This window comes from Theropithecus gelada, chromosome 4 (genome assembly GCF_003255815.1).
Source record: "Theropithecus gelada isolate Dixy chromosome 4, Tgel_1.0, whole genome shotgun sequence".
NCBI lineage: Eukaryota > Metazoa > Chordata > Mammalia > Primates > Cercopithecidae > Theropithecus > Theropithecus gelada.
In genome coordinates, this window is record NC_037671.1 from 131,306,464 (window position 1) to 131,325,641 (window position 19,178).

Sequence of the window (19,178 nt, forward strand, 5' to 3'; positions counted from 1 at the left end):
TCTCCCTTCTGTGGCTTGCCCTGGGGAAGAATGATGGGTGACAGAAGAGACAGGAGGGCAGGAGAAGGTCAGAGAGAGAGACTTTGCTTCTGAGACCTTCACCTCGGGGCATGGATTTCTAAGCCCCAACAGACCCCAACAGAAAAATCCAGGACAAAAAGACAGTGGCTTGGACACACCTGCCTGCATTTACACTTGACCTGTCTGCAATGTGAACACTTTACTCTTTCCTTCCAGATGGCTTATGGGGAAGGACACTTCAGGGCTGAAATGCAGGAATACCAGATTGGAGCAAACACTTTTAAAAAGCAGAGTTATAAAATCTGGACGACATCAAAACAAGCAGCCCCCGCACGCATCCCAACGGCTCTTGTTGTAGGTTGGAGAATGAGCCCAGCAGTCAGGCCTGCAACCCACTTCGAATCTGGACCAGGGTTCTGACCCAGATCCTGATTCACATCACCCTGGGCCTTGTGGCCAAACACGTGTGTTTTCTCCATAGCCCCTTGAAGAAAAGCTGGTGGTCCATGTGAGATAGGAGTATATTAAGTTCCTGGCTGCTCGGGGCACTACGGGAAGATGACTGGGCTGTGATATGGGCCAGCACTCAGATTCCCTGCGGTGGGACACAGAGGACGGGTTGTTTGTGCTGCTGGCGTGGAGCACCGACAAGCCTGTGGAGAATCTGTTAACAATAAACACGACAGGCATCCTGGGAGTGAGCTCAGGGCATTTGGGAAGTGCAGAAGGACATGCACCCTCGCTGGAGGGGTGCACCTTTGAAGTCAGCAGGACCAAGGAAAGGCCTGCCCTGAAGGCTGGTCACTTGCAGAGGTAAACTCCCCTCTTTGACTTCTGGCCAGGGTTTGTGCTGAGCTGGCTGCAGCCGCTCTCAGCCTCGCTCCAAGCAGGTCGGGCAGCCTCAGGTCTGCCTGCCTGCAGGATCATGACCACCACCGTGGACGATGCCCTGGAGCATGGAGGGGAGTTCCACTTTTTCCAGAAGCAAATGTTTTTCCTCTTATCTCTGCTCTCGGCTGCCTTCACGCCCATCTACGTGGGCATCGTCTTCCTGGGCTTCACACCTGACCACCACTGCTGGAGCCCCGGAGTGGCCGAGTTGAGTCTGCGCTGCGGCTGGAGTCCTGCAGAGGAGCTGAACTACACGGTGCCGGGCCCAGGACCTGGGGGCGAGGCCTCTGCAAGACAGTGCAGGCGCTACGAGGTGGACTGGAACCAGAGCACCCTCAGCTGCGTTGACCCCCTGGCCAGCCTGGACACCAACAGGAGCCGCCTGCCACTGGGCCCCTGCCGGGACGGCTGGTTGTACGAGACGCCTGGCTCCTCCATCGTCACCGAGGTAAGAAAGTGAGCTCAGGGCTCAGATGGGGAAGCAAATGGTGGAGCTGTTCTCAAGGAAGCAACCAGCGGAAGGCCCGGCTCTTACACACCCTGCCTGGACATGCTCTTTGGCTTCCATGTATCTTACAAAATTCTAGTTTCCAAATGAAAACATGCAGCTTCTAATTTGTCTGGAGAATAACTGGATAGTTAAAATGTCCTCAGATGCTGACAATAATGATTCTAGTTTGTGCATGTTCCTGCAGTAAGAAACAGGCAAAAGCGTATTAGGACCCCTGGAAATGTTGCCAAGATAGGGAATCTTGTGGATTCTTCTCTTTTTCTGGAAGCCTTACCTCCCCCTCTATTCTTCCATCACACAGATGCCCACACACACCTGAAAGCCTGTGGAACTCAGCTGAACTGTGCCTGACTGTGTGATGGGATGTGCTTTTCTCTCGATGCCTATTTTTTCTCTTTAATTTCCTCAGAGTGTTCATATAAAATCATTTAGGGCTGGAGATCATGCTGTGGCACTATTATTTTGTTAAAAACTGCAGATGACATCAAAAGCTATTTGTGAAGCCTCATTCCAATAAATATTATAGAAAAAAAGACAAAAAAAAATGGAGCTTGCTTTTATTGAAAGCAAAGCAAAATAGGGAAATTAGGTTATCCTGAAAATACTGAGAGAGCCAGTTGCCTAGTTTAATTTAAAATGACTGCTTGGGTGATGGGAAGATATTCCGTATGAACAGATAGGTAGGTAGAGTCTAATTTGAAGGGTCTAAGGTGGTCGAATAGTTACAGGAAATGTGGCCGCTCATGGGCTTCACACCACATAACTCTCTGAGGCTCTCTCGCATGGCCAATCTCATTCCTTCCTACAGAGATGAGGAAACTGAGGCCCCAAGCAGAGAAAAGTTTTTACCCCAGGCCACACAGTGAGTGATTTAGCAGAGTTAGCCCTAGAAGATGGGTCTCCTGACTTGGTCCAGCACCTGCTCCACCCAACCACCTCCTCTTATTCCAAATAAGAGCAAATGCAGCAGCCTTCAGCAGTCACTCCTAATCCCCTTGTACTAAACAGACAGCAGGGAGATGCTAAATGGCCCCACCTTCTGGTACCTGCATTGTATCACGTCCACACACCTATCTGCATGTGCATTGAAATTAGAAAGAAAAAAATAAATTTGTCTATAAGTAGAGTCATTACCCAATTTCAGCTGATTTAGCCAATGCTATAGTTTTAGCTTAATGACAAATTGCCAGATGGAAGAGCAAGCCTTTTTGTTGTGTAAAGAAAATTGAGGCTGGGCACAGTGTCTCACGCCTATAATGCCAGCATTCTGGGAGGCTGAGGTGTGAGGATCACTTGAGCCCAGGAGGTCGAAGCTGCAGTGAGCCATGATCACCACTGTACTCCAGCATGGATGACAGAGCAAGACCCTGTCTCACAAAAAAAAAAAAAAAAAAGAGAGAGAGAGAGAGAGCGAAGAAGAAGAAGAAAATTGACATGATCAAGAAACAGTGGCTTATTGCCACTTAATTACACAGTTCAATTCAAGGAATATTTAATGAGTACCCTAGCTGAGTTATGTACAACAGAATCCTAATGGGATTTCATTTCCTTTCTCTCCCAACTTGGAACACATCTCCCCTGCTGGCAGTTTAACCTGGTATGTGCCAACTCCTGGATGTTGGACCTATTCCAGTCATCAGTGAATGTAGGATTCTTTATCGGTTCTATGAGCATCGGCTACATAGCAGACAGGTAGGTTGAATCACCTGTGGCAGAATTTAAACAATCCCAAAGGTTTGGAGAACATTCGTATGCCCCTGCCCCTGCTTGCATCCCATCCTTTCCCAGGCACACAGACCACAGTCTCCTGGCCTTCCTGCTGGTGTTTTTACAATCTTAAATTTCTTCTGCCGCTTGGATAACCATGAGCAATGTCTTTATTTTCAAATTATCCGGGGTCATAGACAGATGTTTCAACATTACACAGCAAGTCTTGCATGTGGGCTATGCAGAAGCTTAAAGTCCTAAGGGAGAGTAACAGATGATTTCATCCCTTTTGTAATTCCCAATTCATTTTTTGGCCTCATCACCATCCACCTAGCCATCAGCCTTCAGGACCTCTGAGCTCAATCCTATCCTCTGCTTGTCTCACATATGCTGGGAGCCCCCAGCACCAGGCCTGATGTAGAATCTCCCTAATACCCGTGGGATTGCAAGAGTCCTGAATTGGGTTCCTGGGGCCACATGTGACTATATGTGTGGAACCTATAACTTAAAGAAAGGGAAACAGGGTCTGTCTACAACAAGAGGGGTAAATGTCCACCTCTGCAATGTCATTGTCCCTGGAGAGATGACAAGAGGCCTCTCTGATGAGTCTGTGTCTTCAGCAAGTCAGTGTTTGTACGAATCAAGCTATTGCTGTAGCTCTTACTTATCCAGCATTTTGGAATCCCACACTCACTGTCCTGCAAGTTTCTTACAACATGCAGCTTTGCTCTCTTGATGACCAATGAGACATTTTTAGAAGTCCTCAAAAGGAAAAGGAACCAAAAAGTTTGCTTCACAGTTGATAAGCACTTTAGATAACTTGGCCATCAGGGCTAATTATTTAATATTCATAACATTGTTTATTGAGTGTTTTCTGGGGCCAGGCACTGTTCAATATTGTGAGTGATAGTATTCCTCTTAATCAGCAATCACCTAGTGAGATAGTGATACATATATATTATTATATATAATACACAAACATATAATAATATCTAGATATAAATACATAATTATGAATTTACATGTAAAATATAAATATATAACTAAAATAAATGGTAAAGTAAATGTATTTTATGCTTGTTGCCCTTCCATGCCACCCCCAACTACATCTATGATATAATCCAAATCTGAGTATAATGTTAAATGCAAGTAGAACATTTTCTCTGATTGTATTATATTGTTAGGCTGAATTAAAACTTGCAAATGTGTTAAAGATTAATGATGATGGCTTAATATATCACACCCCCAAGGCACATGCACTTCACAGGGGCCAAGGGCCTACCTGGCAGCAGAAGAGAAGAGGGATAAAAGTGGAGGCGTGGGCCACGTGCACCTCATCCGTCACCCATGGTTATTAATTATCTTCTCAGCTGCCCTGGCAAGGCTCTTCCTGGGGCTTTCTGTGAGAGGCTTGCAAGGTGAAAGGGAAGGTCATTTGTTTTTATTTTTATTGCCACAGAATTGAGGATGATTCTTTAAAGATGACCCATTAAGTCAGAAGAGACACATTAACAAGGGGAGGTCTGGAGTCCATCGCACCCCTGGGCAGCTCTGGCCCTGCAGGCATTCACTCTCTGCACTCCCTCCTCCACCATCAGGTAGAGGTACTAACACTCATTCCCTGGCAGGCTGTGAGTAAACAGGTGACTCAATCTTTAACCCTTGCTCAGTGGGTTAAGAAATTAGTTAATTATTCGTGTTCCACTCAACAAGTAGGAGATTGGTGATAAATCCCTACTGACCGTGCATTCCTGAGTTATAAGCCCTGGTCAATTATCCACCTTCTTAGATGATCTCATTATTTTGTACCTATTGTTGAAATCTCCTCTGTCAAGGTAAGTACTCGTTATTCTTCCCCCAGAGGCCGTCTCCATGCCTTGACTTCTTTTTCTTACACCGCCTGAAGCTTGGCTGGTCATTGGCCTTCTTCTGTTCTGTGCCTGCCTGCAGAGTGAGAAGCCTAGCCTTAAACAATGAGAAAGCTATTTGGTTTTTGTATAGTTAATGCCTACAATTTTCAGATTTTATCCAATGGGACAAGAATATCATGGATCCCCAGTGTATTCACAGATTAAACCAACATTAAAATGCATTGTCTTCCATGAATAATTAAAAAAAAAACCAGTAAGGCATTATGAAAAGATTGTAAGTAAGACTAAGAGTGGACCTGAGAATATACCTGTAACTTCCTAACCCATGATTTTGAGTATCACCTGAGACAGAAAAGCAATTCCTCACCAATTCCATGTTGTTTTTATTCTCATGAGCAATAATTATAAGTGCTATTTTTTTTATTTTTTATTTTTATTTTTTGAGACAGAGTCTTGCTCTGTCACCCAGGCTGGAGTGCAGTGGTGCAATCTCGGCTCACTGCAACCTCTGCCTCCTGGGTTCAAGCAATTCTCCTGCCTCAGGCTCCCGAGTAGCTGGGATTGCAGGTGCCTACCACCACGCCCAGCTAATTTTTGTAGTAGAGACAGGGTTTCACCATGTTGGCCAGGTTGATCTCGAACTCCTGACCTTAGGTGATCTGCCCACCTCGGCCTCCCAAAGTGCTGGGATTAGAGGCATGAGCCACTGCGCCTGGCCATAAGTGCTGTATTTAGTGTGGCATGCTTGTAAATGCTTAACAACGGTCATCTGGGAGAGAAAGTCCCAGTTTGTAGTGCTTATTGATTTCTCTGGTGTAAATATACCCAGTGTGGTTCACTTAAGCCTATAAAAATGACATCATGGGAGACAGAGTTGGCTAGAAGTGTGCACCATTACACAGCATTTCCACCATGCAGATACAGTAGATGTAAATAACCTCACAAGCATAGATGGCCAAATATAGTAAAATCATTGGAAAGTGATGTTTTGCATATTACACTTGTTTTCAATACAATTTAATTATAAATGTATATAATTTAATTTTTAATAATGGTTATGCTAACAATTAGCTTGCAAATTTTCCAGAAGTCTGATCATTAGCTCTCAAGAGCCAGCACCTTACTTTTATATGTTGCGATGGAACTAGATCAAAGTGAGCTAGGAGGAGAGACTCTGGAGGCACAGCTTGGACACTGGACCAAATTGAGGACTAGCTGAAACAGATCCCAGGCAGGAGCAGTTTTGCATAAGACATGCCCACCAGGACACCATGTCAGTTTACTATTGTCATGGCAACATGGCAATCACCACCCCCTTTTAATGGCAATGACTTTACCACCCAGAAGTTACCACCCTTTTCCTAGAAATTTCTGTATAAGCCATCCCTTAATTTGCATATAATTAAAAGTGGATTGCATATAACTAAATTTATAATTTAAACTATAATTAAAATTTATAATGTAAATTAATTTGCATATCATTAAAAATAAATATGAGTACAGAACAGCCTCCTCTGAGTTGCTATTCTAGGCACACTGCCTATGGAATATTCCTGCTCCACAAGGAGCAGAGGTGCTGCTGCTATACACTGCAGCTTCAATAAAAATTGCTATTTAACAACACCAGCTTGCCCTTTAATTCTTTCCTGGGCAAAGCCAAAAACCCTCCCGGGCTAAGCCCCAATTCTGGTGGCTGCCTGTCCTGCATCAAAAGCAGAATTAAAGTCCCAGTGGGTTGCAGTCAAACTTAGCCAACTATATGTGATCTTCCAAAACAAGTTCACCACTGACTACTGTGTGCCAGTCACTTTATTGGGCATCCTCATTTGTTATATTTCATTTAGGATCGCAAGAGCCTTTTAAAGTAGATTTCATGATCCATAATTTACAATGGGTGAAGAAACTGAGGCTCCATGAAATTAATGCACTGCTTCCCAAATGTTAAGGTGCATATAAATCTCCTGGGGATCTTGCTAAAATTCAGATTCTGATCCAGCAGATCTGGGTGGGCCTGAAATTCTGTATTTCTCACCAGCTCCCAGGTGATGCTGTTCCCAAGCCCATGCTAATAGTCCTCAGCCACGTTCTGAGTAGCAAGTAGCTAAAAGACTTACCAAGCCGGCAGTATGGGGAGTCCACCCTTCCTCTCCTGTTTCATCTGATTGTTTTTCATTTAACCATTTAAATAGCCCTGCTGAAGGGTAGGAGGAATCTCAAACCTCTATCCCAGATTCCCCAAATTTATTCTAGCCATGCCTTACTGTTGTTTTAAGTAGCATTGCCTCCCTATGTGGAACATGACCCCAGTGAAGTTCTTCCACATCACGGATATGGTTTTCTTGCTCTGAGTTTCAAATGATGAATATTCCCTCTCATCACCTAAAAGATTTTGTCCATCTACATGGAGCACTACTGTGGTATTCTATTGTGTGCCTAAAGCAGTTTTGGAAGTTGAAGAAGCACCATTTGAGTCAATGTTTATAGATTATATACTCTTTGAGGGTAAAGGAAGGGGTTTGGGTAGAAGAATGTGGAAAGAAAAGCTAAAAAATTAAGTTGAGATGTGACTTTGGAAGGCTTTGAATTAGAGGCCAAGAGATTGTATATTTACAGTGGGGAACCATTGACTGAGAATTAAGAAATTACATGGTTACCTAGGTCATGGGTTGATAGGCACACCAAACCACCATGGCACACATTTACCTATGTAACAAACCTGCACATCCTGCACATGTACCCCAGAACTAAAAATAAAAATTTTTTTTAAATGAAATTCCATGGTCAAGACAGAGTTTTAAGACTTATGAAACTTACTAGTTAACACTAATTACCAATGTGACTGCTTAACCTTTAAATTTCATATTTAAAATGTTACTATTCCAAAATAATTATTAATAATGTGGATTATTTTGAAATGGTTAGTATTTGACACCTTCACTAGAATATAGTTGCATAATAATAAAGGCATCCATTAAACAATGTTTATCCACCATTAAAATAAGCAATCCTAATAACAAAAAGCTGTCCTTCCAATTGAAGTGGAAAAACAAAGATTAAATAAACATTGTTTTCTATGAAGAATTTTTTTAAATATCCACTAAGTGGATTAGGGTGTCTTTTATAAGAAAACTAGGACATTGTGAAAATAACACTACTGGGCCCCAAGTCAACTCTCTGAACTGAGCCAGCTTTGCAAACAGAAGGAAGAAAGGAAGGAAGGGGTCAGAGGCAGGCTATGTGCCAAGCTCCCTACCTGTAATACCTCACTTAATCCTCTTTTCAGCTGTGTCAGATGGGTCTTTTCCAGATGAAGACATTGAATATGGTTGAATAGGTTGCCCAACATCGTAGTAAGTAGGAAGGTCATGATTAAACCCAGGTTGCCAATTGTTTTCCTCTATTCTATGTACTGGGACAACTTTCCAAATCCCTAAACTGAAGAAACCTAAGTCTCCCAAATCTGATGTGTGGAACCTGTCTTCCCAGCGTGCTCCAAACAGAGGCTGTCATAGGATAGTAACATGTGTGGCACCAAAGACAATTTTCACAAAGCCTGAAAGCAGTGTTGAAAAAGAAAGGGGGTAAATACTGAACACTGAATTTTGTTTTCAAAGCGAAAACATTCTTGGGTGGATAATTGGTTGAAACTGTTAGTGCAAAGGCCGCAGCTCACATGACGATGTAAGACCTAGATAGGACCATAGGATATTCAGCACGGGATGGCCTGGAAGAATTACTCTTTCCCTGAATACCTGCCACAGTGTGGGACTGAGAAAGTACTTGAACCCTGGGGTGAATGGGGCTTATCCTGCTGAAAACTTACACATAGTGTGCTGATGAAAAGTGCTACATGAACCTGGAGTCACAGATTCCCTTTGTGGCTATCAGTCTGTGCCTCCTGAATTTACAAAATTAACTTCTGATTTTGTTTAGATTTCTATAACTTCCATGCATTTTCATGGAATCTTCACAAATCAAAATTAATTTGATTCCCTCTCTTTGTTTTTCTTCCTGCAGGTTTGGCCGTAAGCTCTGCCTCCTAACTACAATCCTCATAAATGCTGCATCTGGAGTTCTCGTGGCCATTTCTCCAACCTATACATGGATGTTAATTTTTCGCTTAATCCAAGGACTGGTCAGCAAAGCAAGCTGGTTAATAGGCTTCATCCTGAGTAAGAATGTTTGTGCTTGCAGCTGTGAGAGCAAAGCCACCTTGCTGCCAAAATAGAGTCAGATGGGGGGGTGGCATGCAGAAAAAGGGACACAGCTTCAAGACAATAGTGAGAGTTTTTTTTATTTCTATATCAAAAGAATTTCTAAAAGCATATCAACTCATTCAGCATTCTTCCTTATAAAGAGAAAAATGAAGGGCGAAACAAGGGTAAACATAATGACACCCAGATTCTTATATAACTTTTTTGGAATTCTTGTTTTCTGTACCCTGGAGTATCGGGTAGAAAGAAAATCCATCCTACCAGACCTATTCATAAATAAGGTTCAATGATGAGAGACGTAGTCAATTTATAAAGGACTTTAATACTTTGCAAAAATCTATTCTAGTAAACTACAATTATCCTCAACTTACACACAAGGAAACTGAAAACACAAGTACTGTAGTCAACCCGGGTTACTCAGCCAGCCATTTTTAGGACCAGGAATATAACTTATATCCTATTCCTTAGTAGCCAGAGTTACAGTTAAGTTCCATATACTATAAGAGAATATTTGACTTCTAACAGCATAGCATCTTTATAGTAATATTCTCACTATGGCTGATACCAATGGGTTGAACCACCAGCTTGTAAAATTCCCTAGCATGTAAAACCAGTTCCTGCAACCCAGCACTAGCTGATTCCAGCCCTCTGCTAAGGTACCAAGCCATTTATGCAAATAAACAAATAGGACTTGCAAGATAAATGTTAAACCCATGAAAGAGAACAAGTTATACTCAGGTGTTCATTTAAATAAAAATCATCAACAGTCTAAATTTAATGTTTGATTTATTTGTTCAGGTCTTGAGTTACTACTCTAGGTCAAAATCTTGCATGCATCTGAAACACAATTGCATCATGGAAATTATAAATCAAATGTATTTGCTTATGTTGGCAGGCCTTTCATCCCATCTCCAATGGGACTGTTAGATTTATTAATTAGTAAAATAGCAATAGTTATAACAAAATAAAAACCAAAAAACACTTACAAATATTCAGAGAGTTGTATAGAATATTCTCGAATTTGTCTATATTTTTGAGGTTGGCGTTCTAGTTTCCTGATAGCTGGACAGCCAACTCATTATTGTATTGAATTACACTAACCATTTGAATTATCTCTGCAGTTACAGAATTTGTTGGGCGGAGCTATCGGAGAACAGTGGGGATTTTTTACCAAGCTGCCTTTACAGTTGGGCTCCTGATGCTAGCTGGTGTGGCTTACGCACTTCCTCACTGGAGGTGGTTGCAGTTCACAGTTACTCTGCCCAACTTCTGCTTCTTGCTCTATTACTGGTAAGTCCATTTGGAATAAAAAGGAAAGAAATCAAAGTATTTTATTTTGCTAAAAAGTTTACCTTCCTTAATGCACACTGTCTTTCTGATTCTGAGATTGCTTTCACTCTCCAGACCCATTTCACAAAGAGCCCAATTCCATGTTTCAGGAATAAAAATCATCAGCTTCACCTGTCTCTCCCTCTGTAAATCAAATGTCCTTTCTCTTTGGGCTTAAAGTTTTTATGACCTGGATCTTACATTTCCACATGATTTATCTGGTGTTTAAATTAGCTTCTGGCAGCTGTGGTACAATTTGGGCAGTAGGCCCTTTGAAGAGACTGAAAATGTCACTAGTACGATTCTCTCCCTCCTCAGAGGAAACTTTAGGGTGGAGAAAGCAGAGCATGGCACTTGTGTCACCATTTCCCAATACTCATGCTCAAGGCAGACATCCCCAGTGAATCACAGTGTTCTTCATCCCAGATAAGGCCAACACAACACTCCAGACAGACCATACCAATCAATCAGAGTTACCAAGGCAAGTAAAATATATTTGTCATCTCTGCCCAAGGGAAACACATGGGAAATACCACAAACTATTAGAAACCCCTAACATGAGAGTATGTGAAATAAAGCAAAGGAGATACTGGATTATCAGACCAAATCTCTCTCCCATGCCACAACCCATTTATGTAGTTCCTCCTGGATTTGCCTACTTGTTCTTCCCATGGCTGTCTTGTCTGAGAATTAAACATCTCAACTCTTTCCAGGAAGCCTGTTTCTTATCCAAAAGCCAATAAAACTCTCTGTCTTACGAGCTCAGACTGCAGTGACAAAATGCCATGGACCGGGTATTTAAAAACATATTTCCCATAGTTCTGGAGGCTGGGAAGTCTAAGATCCAGGTGCTGGCAGATTTGTTCCTAATGGGAGCCCACTTCCTGGCTTGCAGACATCCCACTTGTGGGCCCCCACATGGTGGAGAAAAAATAACACTCTAGTCTTTCTTCCTCTTCTTATAAGGACATCTGGGGGCCCCACTCTCCAGACCTCAGCTTAACTTAATTACCTCCCAAAGGCCCAACTCCAAATTGCACACTGTGGGTGAGGGCATTAGTGCATGAACTTCAGGGTGGACAGAGACATTCAGTCCATTACACCCTGAGAGTGACGCTTCCTGCTCTCTCCATTACACTTCCACAAAAACATCCATTCCAAATTCCTTTTAAGCCCTGCCTCTCAGAGCAGCTTCTCTCCCAGAGTGGTGATTCCAACTGGGGCCTTCCTACATTTACACCATAACTGCCACAACAGCGGCCCTATCATCTCCTTTCTCCAGTTTCTCCTCCCCCTGAACCTCCACCCTGAACTCATTCACCCTGAACTCAGCTGCTCAGAGTTCCCTCCAGACACAGGGTCAATGATTCTAGTCTTGCTCAAAAAACTGCAAGAGCTCCCCGAACCCTGCTACATCAAGCTCAAACTATGAAGTCTGGCTTTTCAGTTATCTCACCATCTGACCTCAAATGCTTATCTCATTCCTTTGGGAAATTGAGGATACTACATATACATAGTTGCTCCCCATCCCCACAATGGTTTGCATACTCCAGCATCTAGTCCTTGACCCCTCTGCCAGTTCTCAGGCCTTTGCAAAGCCCAGGACCACCGTGAGGGACCGGCCTCTCCTCCTTGCAACAGGAGCTGGATGTTCAGCTGCACCCTGCTTTGCAGCTTGCTTCCTGTGTTTCTGCTTAGAAATCCCTGAGGAGGAATTTAGCACTTGAGGGAGGAAAGAATCACATATCCCCCTACACGAGTATTATTTTCTTTGGAGATCCAACTGTATTAACATGCTCAGAGAAATCTGATTATTAAAAAATGGGGGATGGGGTAAGGAGGATTCAGTAAGATTTGCCCTCTGCTCACCTTGTACCCCAGGTGCATACCTGAGTCTCCCAGGTGGCTGATCTCCCAGAATAAGAATGCTGAAGCCATGAGAATCTTTCAGCACATCGCAAAGAAAAATGGAAAATCTCTACCTGCCTCCCTTCAGGTGAGCCAGGGCCTTGGGTATCAAATCAGGGGACGGAGAAAAGGGAGGCTCTGGTAAGATTCATGCACGCCAGTGATCTCAGCGGGGAACCATGGAAGCGCCCACCCCCTTGCACTTTGGCTTACCTGTAGCGGAATGCAACAGAGAATTTTATGTACTAGGATTTGTGGTTCTGTGGGAGAATATTTCAAACAGGTGGAAAACATCAACCTAAAACAGAAGCAGAAATCATTTAAAGGTCAGCTGAGGAGTTTCTGTCTTGTGCAACTTACACCTTCACCAGTCTCCTCTGCCCAGGTGCCCAGCACCCCCATCATCTGCATATTCACCATCCTCAGGTCAGATTCTTAGATCAGTAAAGCAGTTCTTTAAACACACATGATTTCTTAGAATTTTAAACACTTGGATAGAAATTGTCCAAAAAGCTTTTTTTTTTTTTTGAGATGGGGTCTTGCTTTGTCACCCAGGCTGGAGTGCTGTGACGCAATCTCGGCTCACTGCAACCTCCACTTCCCAGGTTCAAGTGATTCTTCTGCCTTAGCCTCCCTAGTACCCAGAATTACAGGTGAGTGCCACCACGCCAAGCTAATTTTTGTATTTTTGGTAGAGACAGAGTTTCGCCATGCTGGCTAGACTGGTCTCGAACTCCTGACCTCAGGTGATCCACCCACCTCGGCCTCCCAAAATGCTGGGATTACAGGCATGAGTCATCACACCAGGCTCCAAAGCTTTTAAGCAATCCCCTGCCTTCTTAAACAGAATCCAGTTACAGAGGTGTTCGCTACCTGTGTTTATTGTTTGCCTTTAGTAGATCTCACCACGTTGACCTCAAACCTTTTCATTCCACAGGGGTAGAAAAGAGAAAATTAAGTTTATTAGAAAATAGGCCAGGTATGATGGCTCACGCCTGTAATGCCATCACTTTGGGAGGTGGAGACAAGTAGATCACCTGAGGTTGGGAGCTCAAGACCAACCTGGCCAACATGGCGAAACCCCATCTCTACTAAACGTACAAAAATTGGTCGGGTGCAGTGGCTCATGCCTGCAATCCCAGCACTTTGAGGGGCCGAGGCAGGCGGATCACTATGTCAGGAGTTCGAGACCAGCCTGGCCAACATGGTGAAACCCTGTCTCTACTAAAAATACAAAAATGAGCTGGGCTTGGTGGCAGGTGCCTGTAATCCCAGCTACTCAAGAGGGTGAGGCAGAAGAATTGCTTGAACCCAGGAGGCAGAGGTTGCAGTGAGCCAAGATCACGCCACTGCACTCCAGCCTGGGCAATAGAGCAAGACTGTCTCAGGAAAAAAAAAATAGCTGGGCGTTGTGGCGCATTCGTGGAATCCCAGCTACTCGGGAGGCTGAGGGAGAGGATTGCTTGAACCCAGGAGGGGGAGGTTGCAGTGAGCGGAGATTGCGCCACTGCACTCCAGCCCGGGCAAGAGGCTCTGTCTAAAAAAAAAAAAAAAGAAAGAAAGATGAAATGAGACACAGTATGGAGAGTGCTTGCTCTAGTGCTGGGCATGAGATGGGTGCTCAGGATGGGTAAGGAATTACTGTTATTCCCTATATGACCCAGGGACACTAGCATTAAATATACAAAGCCATCCTTTCTATTCCTTTTCTTAGCGCCTGAGACCTGAAGAGGAAACTGGCAAGAAACTGAACCCTTCATTTCTTGACTTGGTCAGAACTCCTCAGATAAGGAAACATACTTTGATATTGATGTACAACTGGTAAGGAATATTTTTCACTTTGAAATGCCTCCAAATTCTTTTAATCACAATCATTCATATTAAGAAAGGAAAGAAAACATGACTTCATCCCAGTATTAACGCCGACGGCGGGCAGAAATGTGGCTTGTGTCTGGTAGGTTTTCCTGACCGTGTTTTTCTCGGGCAAATATTAAGATCGGCGTAGTCCCCAAGCACAGATCAAAGCAATGGCAACCTCGGCTTCACACTGGAATCATCTGGGAGCTTACAAAGTACCAAAGCTAAAACCCCCGGAAATGCCGATTTACTTGTTCTAGGGTAGGGCTTGGGAACCAGTTTTTTAATACTCCAGGTGATTCTAATGCATAGCCCAAATAGAGAACTATTGGTATAACTTAATTGGTGATGAATGTAGATCTCTATTGTAGCACAGAGCTGGCAAAAAAAAAAAAAAAAAGTGTGGGTGGGATTGCCTTTTCTTTCCTTTTTTCTTTTCTACCTGGAGAAAAAATAAATTTCTGAACAAGAATCATTCCCAAGGGTAATTCCAGTGGCTTCACAGCCCAGTGACTTGATCTTTATTGTGTTTGCTATCTACAGGTTGCTCTCAGAGCTTCGAGCCATGCTTTCTCTAGTGGGGAATGCATCTTTTCAGGGCACATTGGATCTCCCAGGCAAATGGAGATTTACAATCACTGACAAAAGCAAAGCTCATCAGGAATTAATTTAGCAACCTTTACAATAGTGCACAGGAGAGGCAGCTTTGAAATTCGGCCTCATTGTCCTTCTTTCCTCTTCTGAGTAATCGTGACTTTTGTTGATTATCCTCATATTTTCCATTATATATAAAGACCATTTTTAGTTAATAAACTAGAAACATTGTCCAAATGTTGTTCGTATCAGGCCAGTAGAGAAGTCATCAAGAAGGGAAGCTGTACTCACTTGGTCTTCTGGTTTCCTAAAATTTGAATTAAGTAGTCAGTTCTTTTGATCCCAACTGCACTAGAGTACCCCAAAGAGAGAAATAATTCACAACTACTAATAACTTGATATAGTTTTACTAAATAAATCATTCCATTGGCCAGGCCCAGTGGCTCACACCTGTAATCCCAGCACTTTGGGAGGCCGAGGCCGGCAGATCACATGAAGCCAGGAGTTCAAGACCAGCCTGGCTAACATGGCGAAACCCCATGTCTGCTAAAAATACAAAAATTAGCAGGTGGTCCACGTCTGTAATCCCAACTACTAGAGAGGCTGAGGCAGGCGAATAACTTGAATCTGAAAGGTAGAGTTTTTAGTGAGCCGAGATCTTACCATTGCGTTCCAGCCTGGGCAACAGAGTGACTCTGTCAAAAATAAATAAATAAAATAAAAGATAAAATAAATCATTCCATTAAGACATTCTTCTTGGTTTTCAGTTTGTCCAGGAAACATTATTATAATTTCTAATTATTTCTAACTATTCTAATTTCTTTCCTTCTCTTGGTTCTTGGAAACCACCCAGCCACAGCCAGCCACTGAAGTGGATCAGAGATTATAAAAGCAGTGGGATGGGGGACTAGCAAGGAGATGATCACAGGGAAAGGTGACCTACAATCCACATTATTTTTCCAGAAGCCTCTCTTTCTTAGTGCCCGGTGTTTGGTGCTTGACTTGACCTGAATTCTCCTCTTTGCTCAGGTTCACGAGCTCTGTACTCTACCAGGGCCTCATCATGCACATGGGCCTTGCAGGGGACAATATCTACCTGGAATTCTTCTACTCTGCCCTGGTTGAATTCCCAGCTGCCTTCATGGTCATCCTCACCATCGACCGCATCGGCCGCCGTTACCCTTGGGCTGCATCAAATATAGTTGCAGGGGCAGCCTGTCTGGCCTCAGGTTTTATCCCTGGTGGTAAGTTTCAGACCAAGTTGGAGTATTATCTCCAAGACCCTGGAGAAAGGGAGTGTCACGGCCCACTGATAGGAAAACTATGTAATTTGTCATCCAAATCAATTTGGAAAGACAAATTGGAGGGTAGTATCTGGGACCCTTCTGAGTAAATTCACATGGCCAGCCTCCCTTTAGGAAAAATTGCACCCAATCGTTCCTTGATGTGATGTAACAAGAGAGACTCTAGAGCCCCATGCTGCAGGCCATCAAGATGACCTGGAGCAGAGAGCATAAGCCTTGGGAAAGCAGGCCCAGGTCAAGGTCTTACTCCAGCACTTCCTGGGTGTTAATTAGGGGACTCTCTTGACCTCCCTGCATCAACCTGCAGAATAAATGAGAAAAATGTAAGTAAATGCCATCCATAAACAACTATTCAGTTCCTTTTTTTCTTTTTAAAATGCTTTCTCAATGAAGGGGAACAAACACCTGTATAAGAGAATCCTTTTAGCAATATGGAGCTTCGTTTGAATCCTTTTGTTATTAGCAGTTGCTTAAATGTGCCCATATTTTGCTCTTTCTTTGACTTCTATAAAGTTGGCCCAACTTTGGAAACTGGTATAACTCCATTGTCATTAGTAACTGAGGTCTAAAGTTAAGAGAACACAGAGGATTTTTAGGGCAGTGAAATTATTCCATATAACACTAAAATAGTGGATATAGGTCATTATGCATTTGTCCAAACCCACAGGAAATATACCACCAAGAGTGAACCCTAATGCCAACTATGGATTTGGGGTGATTATCACTGCCACTGAAGGTTCATCAAGTAACAAACATACCACTCTGTGGAAAATGTCGATGATGGGCGGCGACGGGGGGAATGCGTGTGTAGGGGCAGAGGTTATGTGGGAAATCTCTGTACCTTCCTCTCCCTTTTGCTATGAACCTAAAACTGCTCTAAAAAAAAAAAAATATCCTTTTAAAAAAAGAGAGAATTAGCATTGTGTCTGAGGTTAAGATGGACAAATGTGAGAATCTGCTGACATTAACATGAGCCTATAGAAGAAGTCATTCTTTTTTTCTTGTCCCATTCTGGGATGGGGAATTTCTCCTTACAGTCCCACTCTGGAACATTGTCTGAAAATGAAGAATCATCTGTATATGGATAAGTACTGTGCTTTTCCCTCTTAGATCTACAATGGCTAAGAATTATTGTCTCATGCTTGGGAAGAATGGGGATCACAATGGCCTATGAGATAGTCTGCCTGGTCAATGCTGAACTGTACCCCACATTCATTAGGTGAGTGCATTTTCCTTAGAATGAAGAGGGTGGGTGGGACATTTGTTCACTGGCTGGAACCACCACAAGTGCAGACAAAGGACATCTTACCTTCAAAACACAGTGTAAGGGAAGGTGAGAACATGTAAAGGTCCAGCCAGGCCCAGCAGTTCACCTCTCACAGTTACAGGCTGGGGTAAAATACAGAGGCCATGGTGAGAACAGAAAAATTGAATTGCAAGACAGGGATTGCCCAGTGGCTACAGAGGAGATTGATGTGGAACAGCACAAACAGATCCATAGAAACAGCTTAGGGAAGCTAGGTGATGGAAGTAAAAAGAAACAATTGCTCCTCCCACCATTAAAAAAATCTGAAAGTTTATACAAAACAAGAATGACAGAATATGAATGGAATTATGTGTGTGTATATACACACACACACACACACACACACATAATATGCATTGAAAATAACATGAATTTTTTTTAAACTCTTGAAAATTTTATTTTTGTTTTGTTTTTTTATTTCAATAGGTTTTTGGGAAACAGGTGGTATATGGTTATATGAATAAGTTCTTCAGTGGTGATTTCTGAGATTTTGGTGCACACCCGTCACCTGAGCAGTGTACACTATAGCTCTCGAACATTTTAATGATTTGAGGAAGTGTTTACTCAGGGTTGGGTGGGAGATAACTACTGCACTGTGATAAGTTAACAAGTTAAATCAGTTTCCTGCATTCTAGGAATCTTGGCGTCCACGTCTGTTCCTCAATGTGTGACATTGGTGGCATCATCACGCCATTCCTGGTCTACCGGCTCACTAACATCTGGCTTGAGCTCCCACTGATGGTTTTTGGTAAGAAATCTTCATAAATGCCTTTAAATGAAAACTTACTTTTCTAGAGACCTTCACTTCTTATACCTCATTCAAAACAGGTGTCATGCCTATTAGTAACTACTAATTACTACTCATAGTAGTAATGATGTATCTGTGGCTTGCATTCTTCCCAGACATGCCTAGTAATTAGTAATATTATTAATATTAGTAATACTAATCCGTAATACTAGTTCAGTATTTGTAATATTATCAGTCATTACTAATACTGAAGTATGGGACTCCAGCCATAGAGGCAGAACATTGAAGAGATGAATGAAAAGGAAGAAAGTTTCCCAGCAGCAGGCCCCTAACTCTCTCTCTGCTGATTTCCACCCTTCCTGAGGTCTCTGTCAAAGAGTTAATTCCTCCATGCACCAGAGGCGATAAAACACAAAGCCCTTTTACTTCTTACTTCAGATAAAGGGGTTAAAATTTTGCAAAAGGCAATTTCAAAACCCAGAGGAAATAAAGACCCACATTAAGAAAATGCACCAGCATAATGGAGCACGTCTGTCGATGCACCTGGAGTGATTAGATTTCAGGAGTGTCACACAGCACTTCCCTTCTGCTACTGCCAGCAGGAACACACCAGCACTGAGCCTTCTCTGGTTGACTGGAACACCTCAATGCACCCATTTCAGTCTCCTTTGACACCCATTCCGAGCTGCTTTTAATTTGAATATGTGATGCTTTTTCCCATGGGCATATAGCACTCAATTTAGGGGAAGAGAAGAAGAGATTTCACTCTCAGATGCACACGAGGGTGTAAAGGGAAAGGAAATTTAAAACTCTCAGGACCCCCAAAATCCTTATGCAAAAGGGAAGACTAAGCCTGGAGGCTGAGTCATGCAACACCCTCTTCCAGATGAATAGCTGTTACAGCATTATACATCATG

General features: G+C 42.9%; 1 protein-coding gene across 1 annotated transcript in view; it reads left to right on the plus strand.

Moving 5' to 3' along the window:
- Nucleotides 1-700: 700 nt before the first annotated feature.
- The window catches only part of SLC22A2 (solute carrier family 22 member 2), a 44,104-nt gene continuing 25,626 nt past the window's right edge, over nt 701-19,178 (plus strand). The window contains exons 1-9 of the mRNA XM_025383217.1: nt 701-1,360; nt 3,012-3,115; nt 9,019-9,173; nt 10,337-10,505; nt 12,426-12,540; nt 14,167-14,273; nt 15,933-16,147; nt 17,318-17,426; nt 18,149-18,261. Of these exons, the coding sequence (XP_025239002.1) occupies nt 947-1,360; nt 3,012-3,115; nt 9,019-9,173; nt 10,337-10,505; nt 12,426-12,540; nt 14,167-14,273; nt 15,933-16,147; nt 17,318-17,426; nt 18,149-18,261 (1,501 nt within the window). The 5' untranslated portion in view covers nt 701-946. The remainder of the gene's footprint in view (nt 1,361-3,011; nt 3,116-9,018; nt 9,174-10,336; nt 10,506-12,425; nt 12,541-14,166; nt 14,274-15,932; nt 16,148-17,317; nt 17,427-18,148; nt 18,262-19,178) is intronic.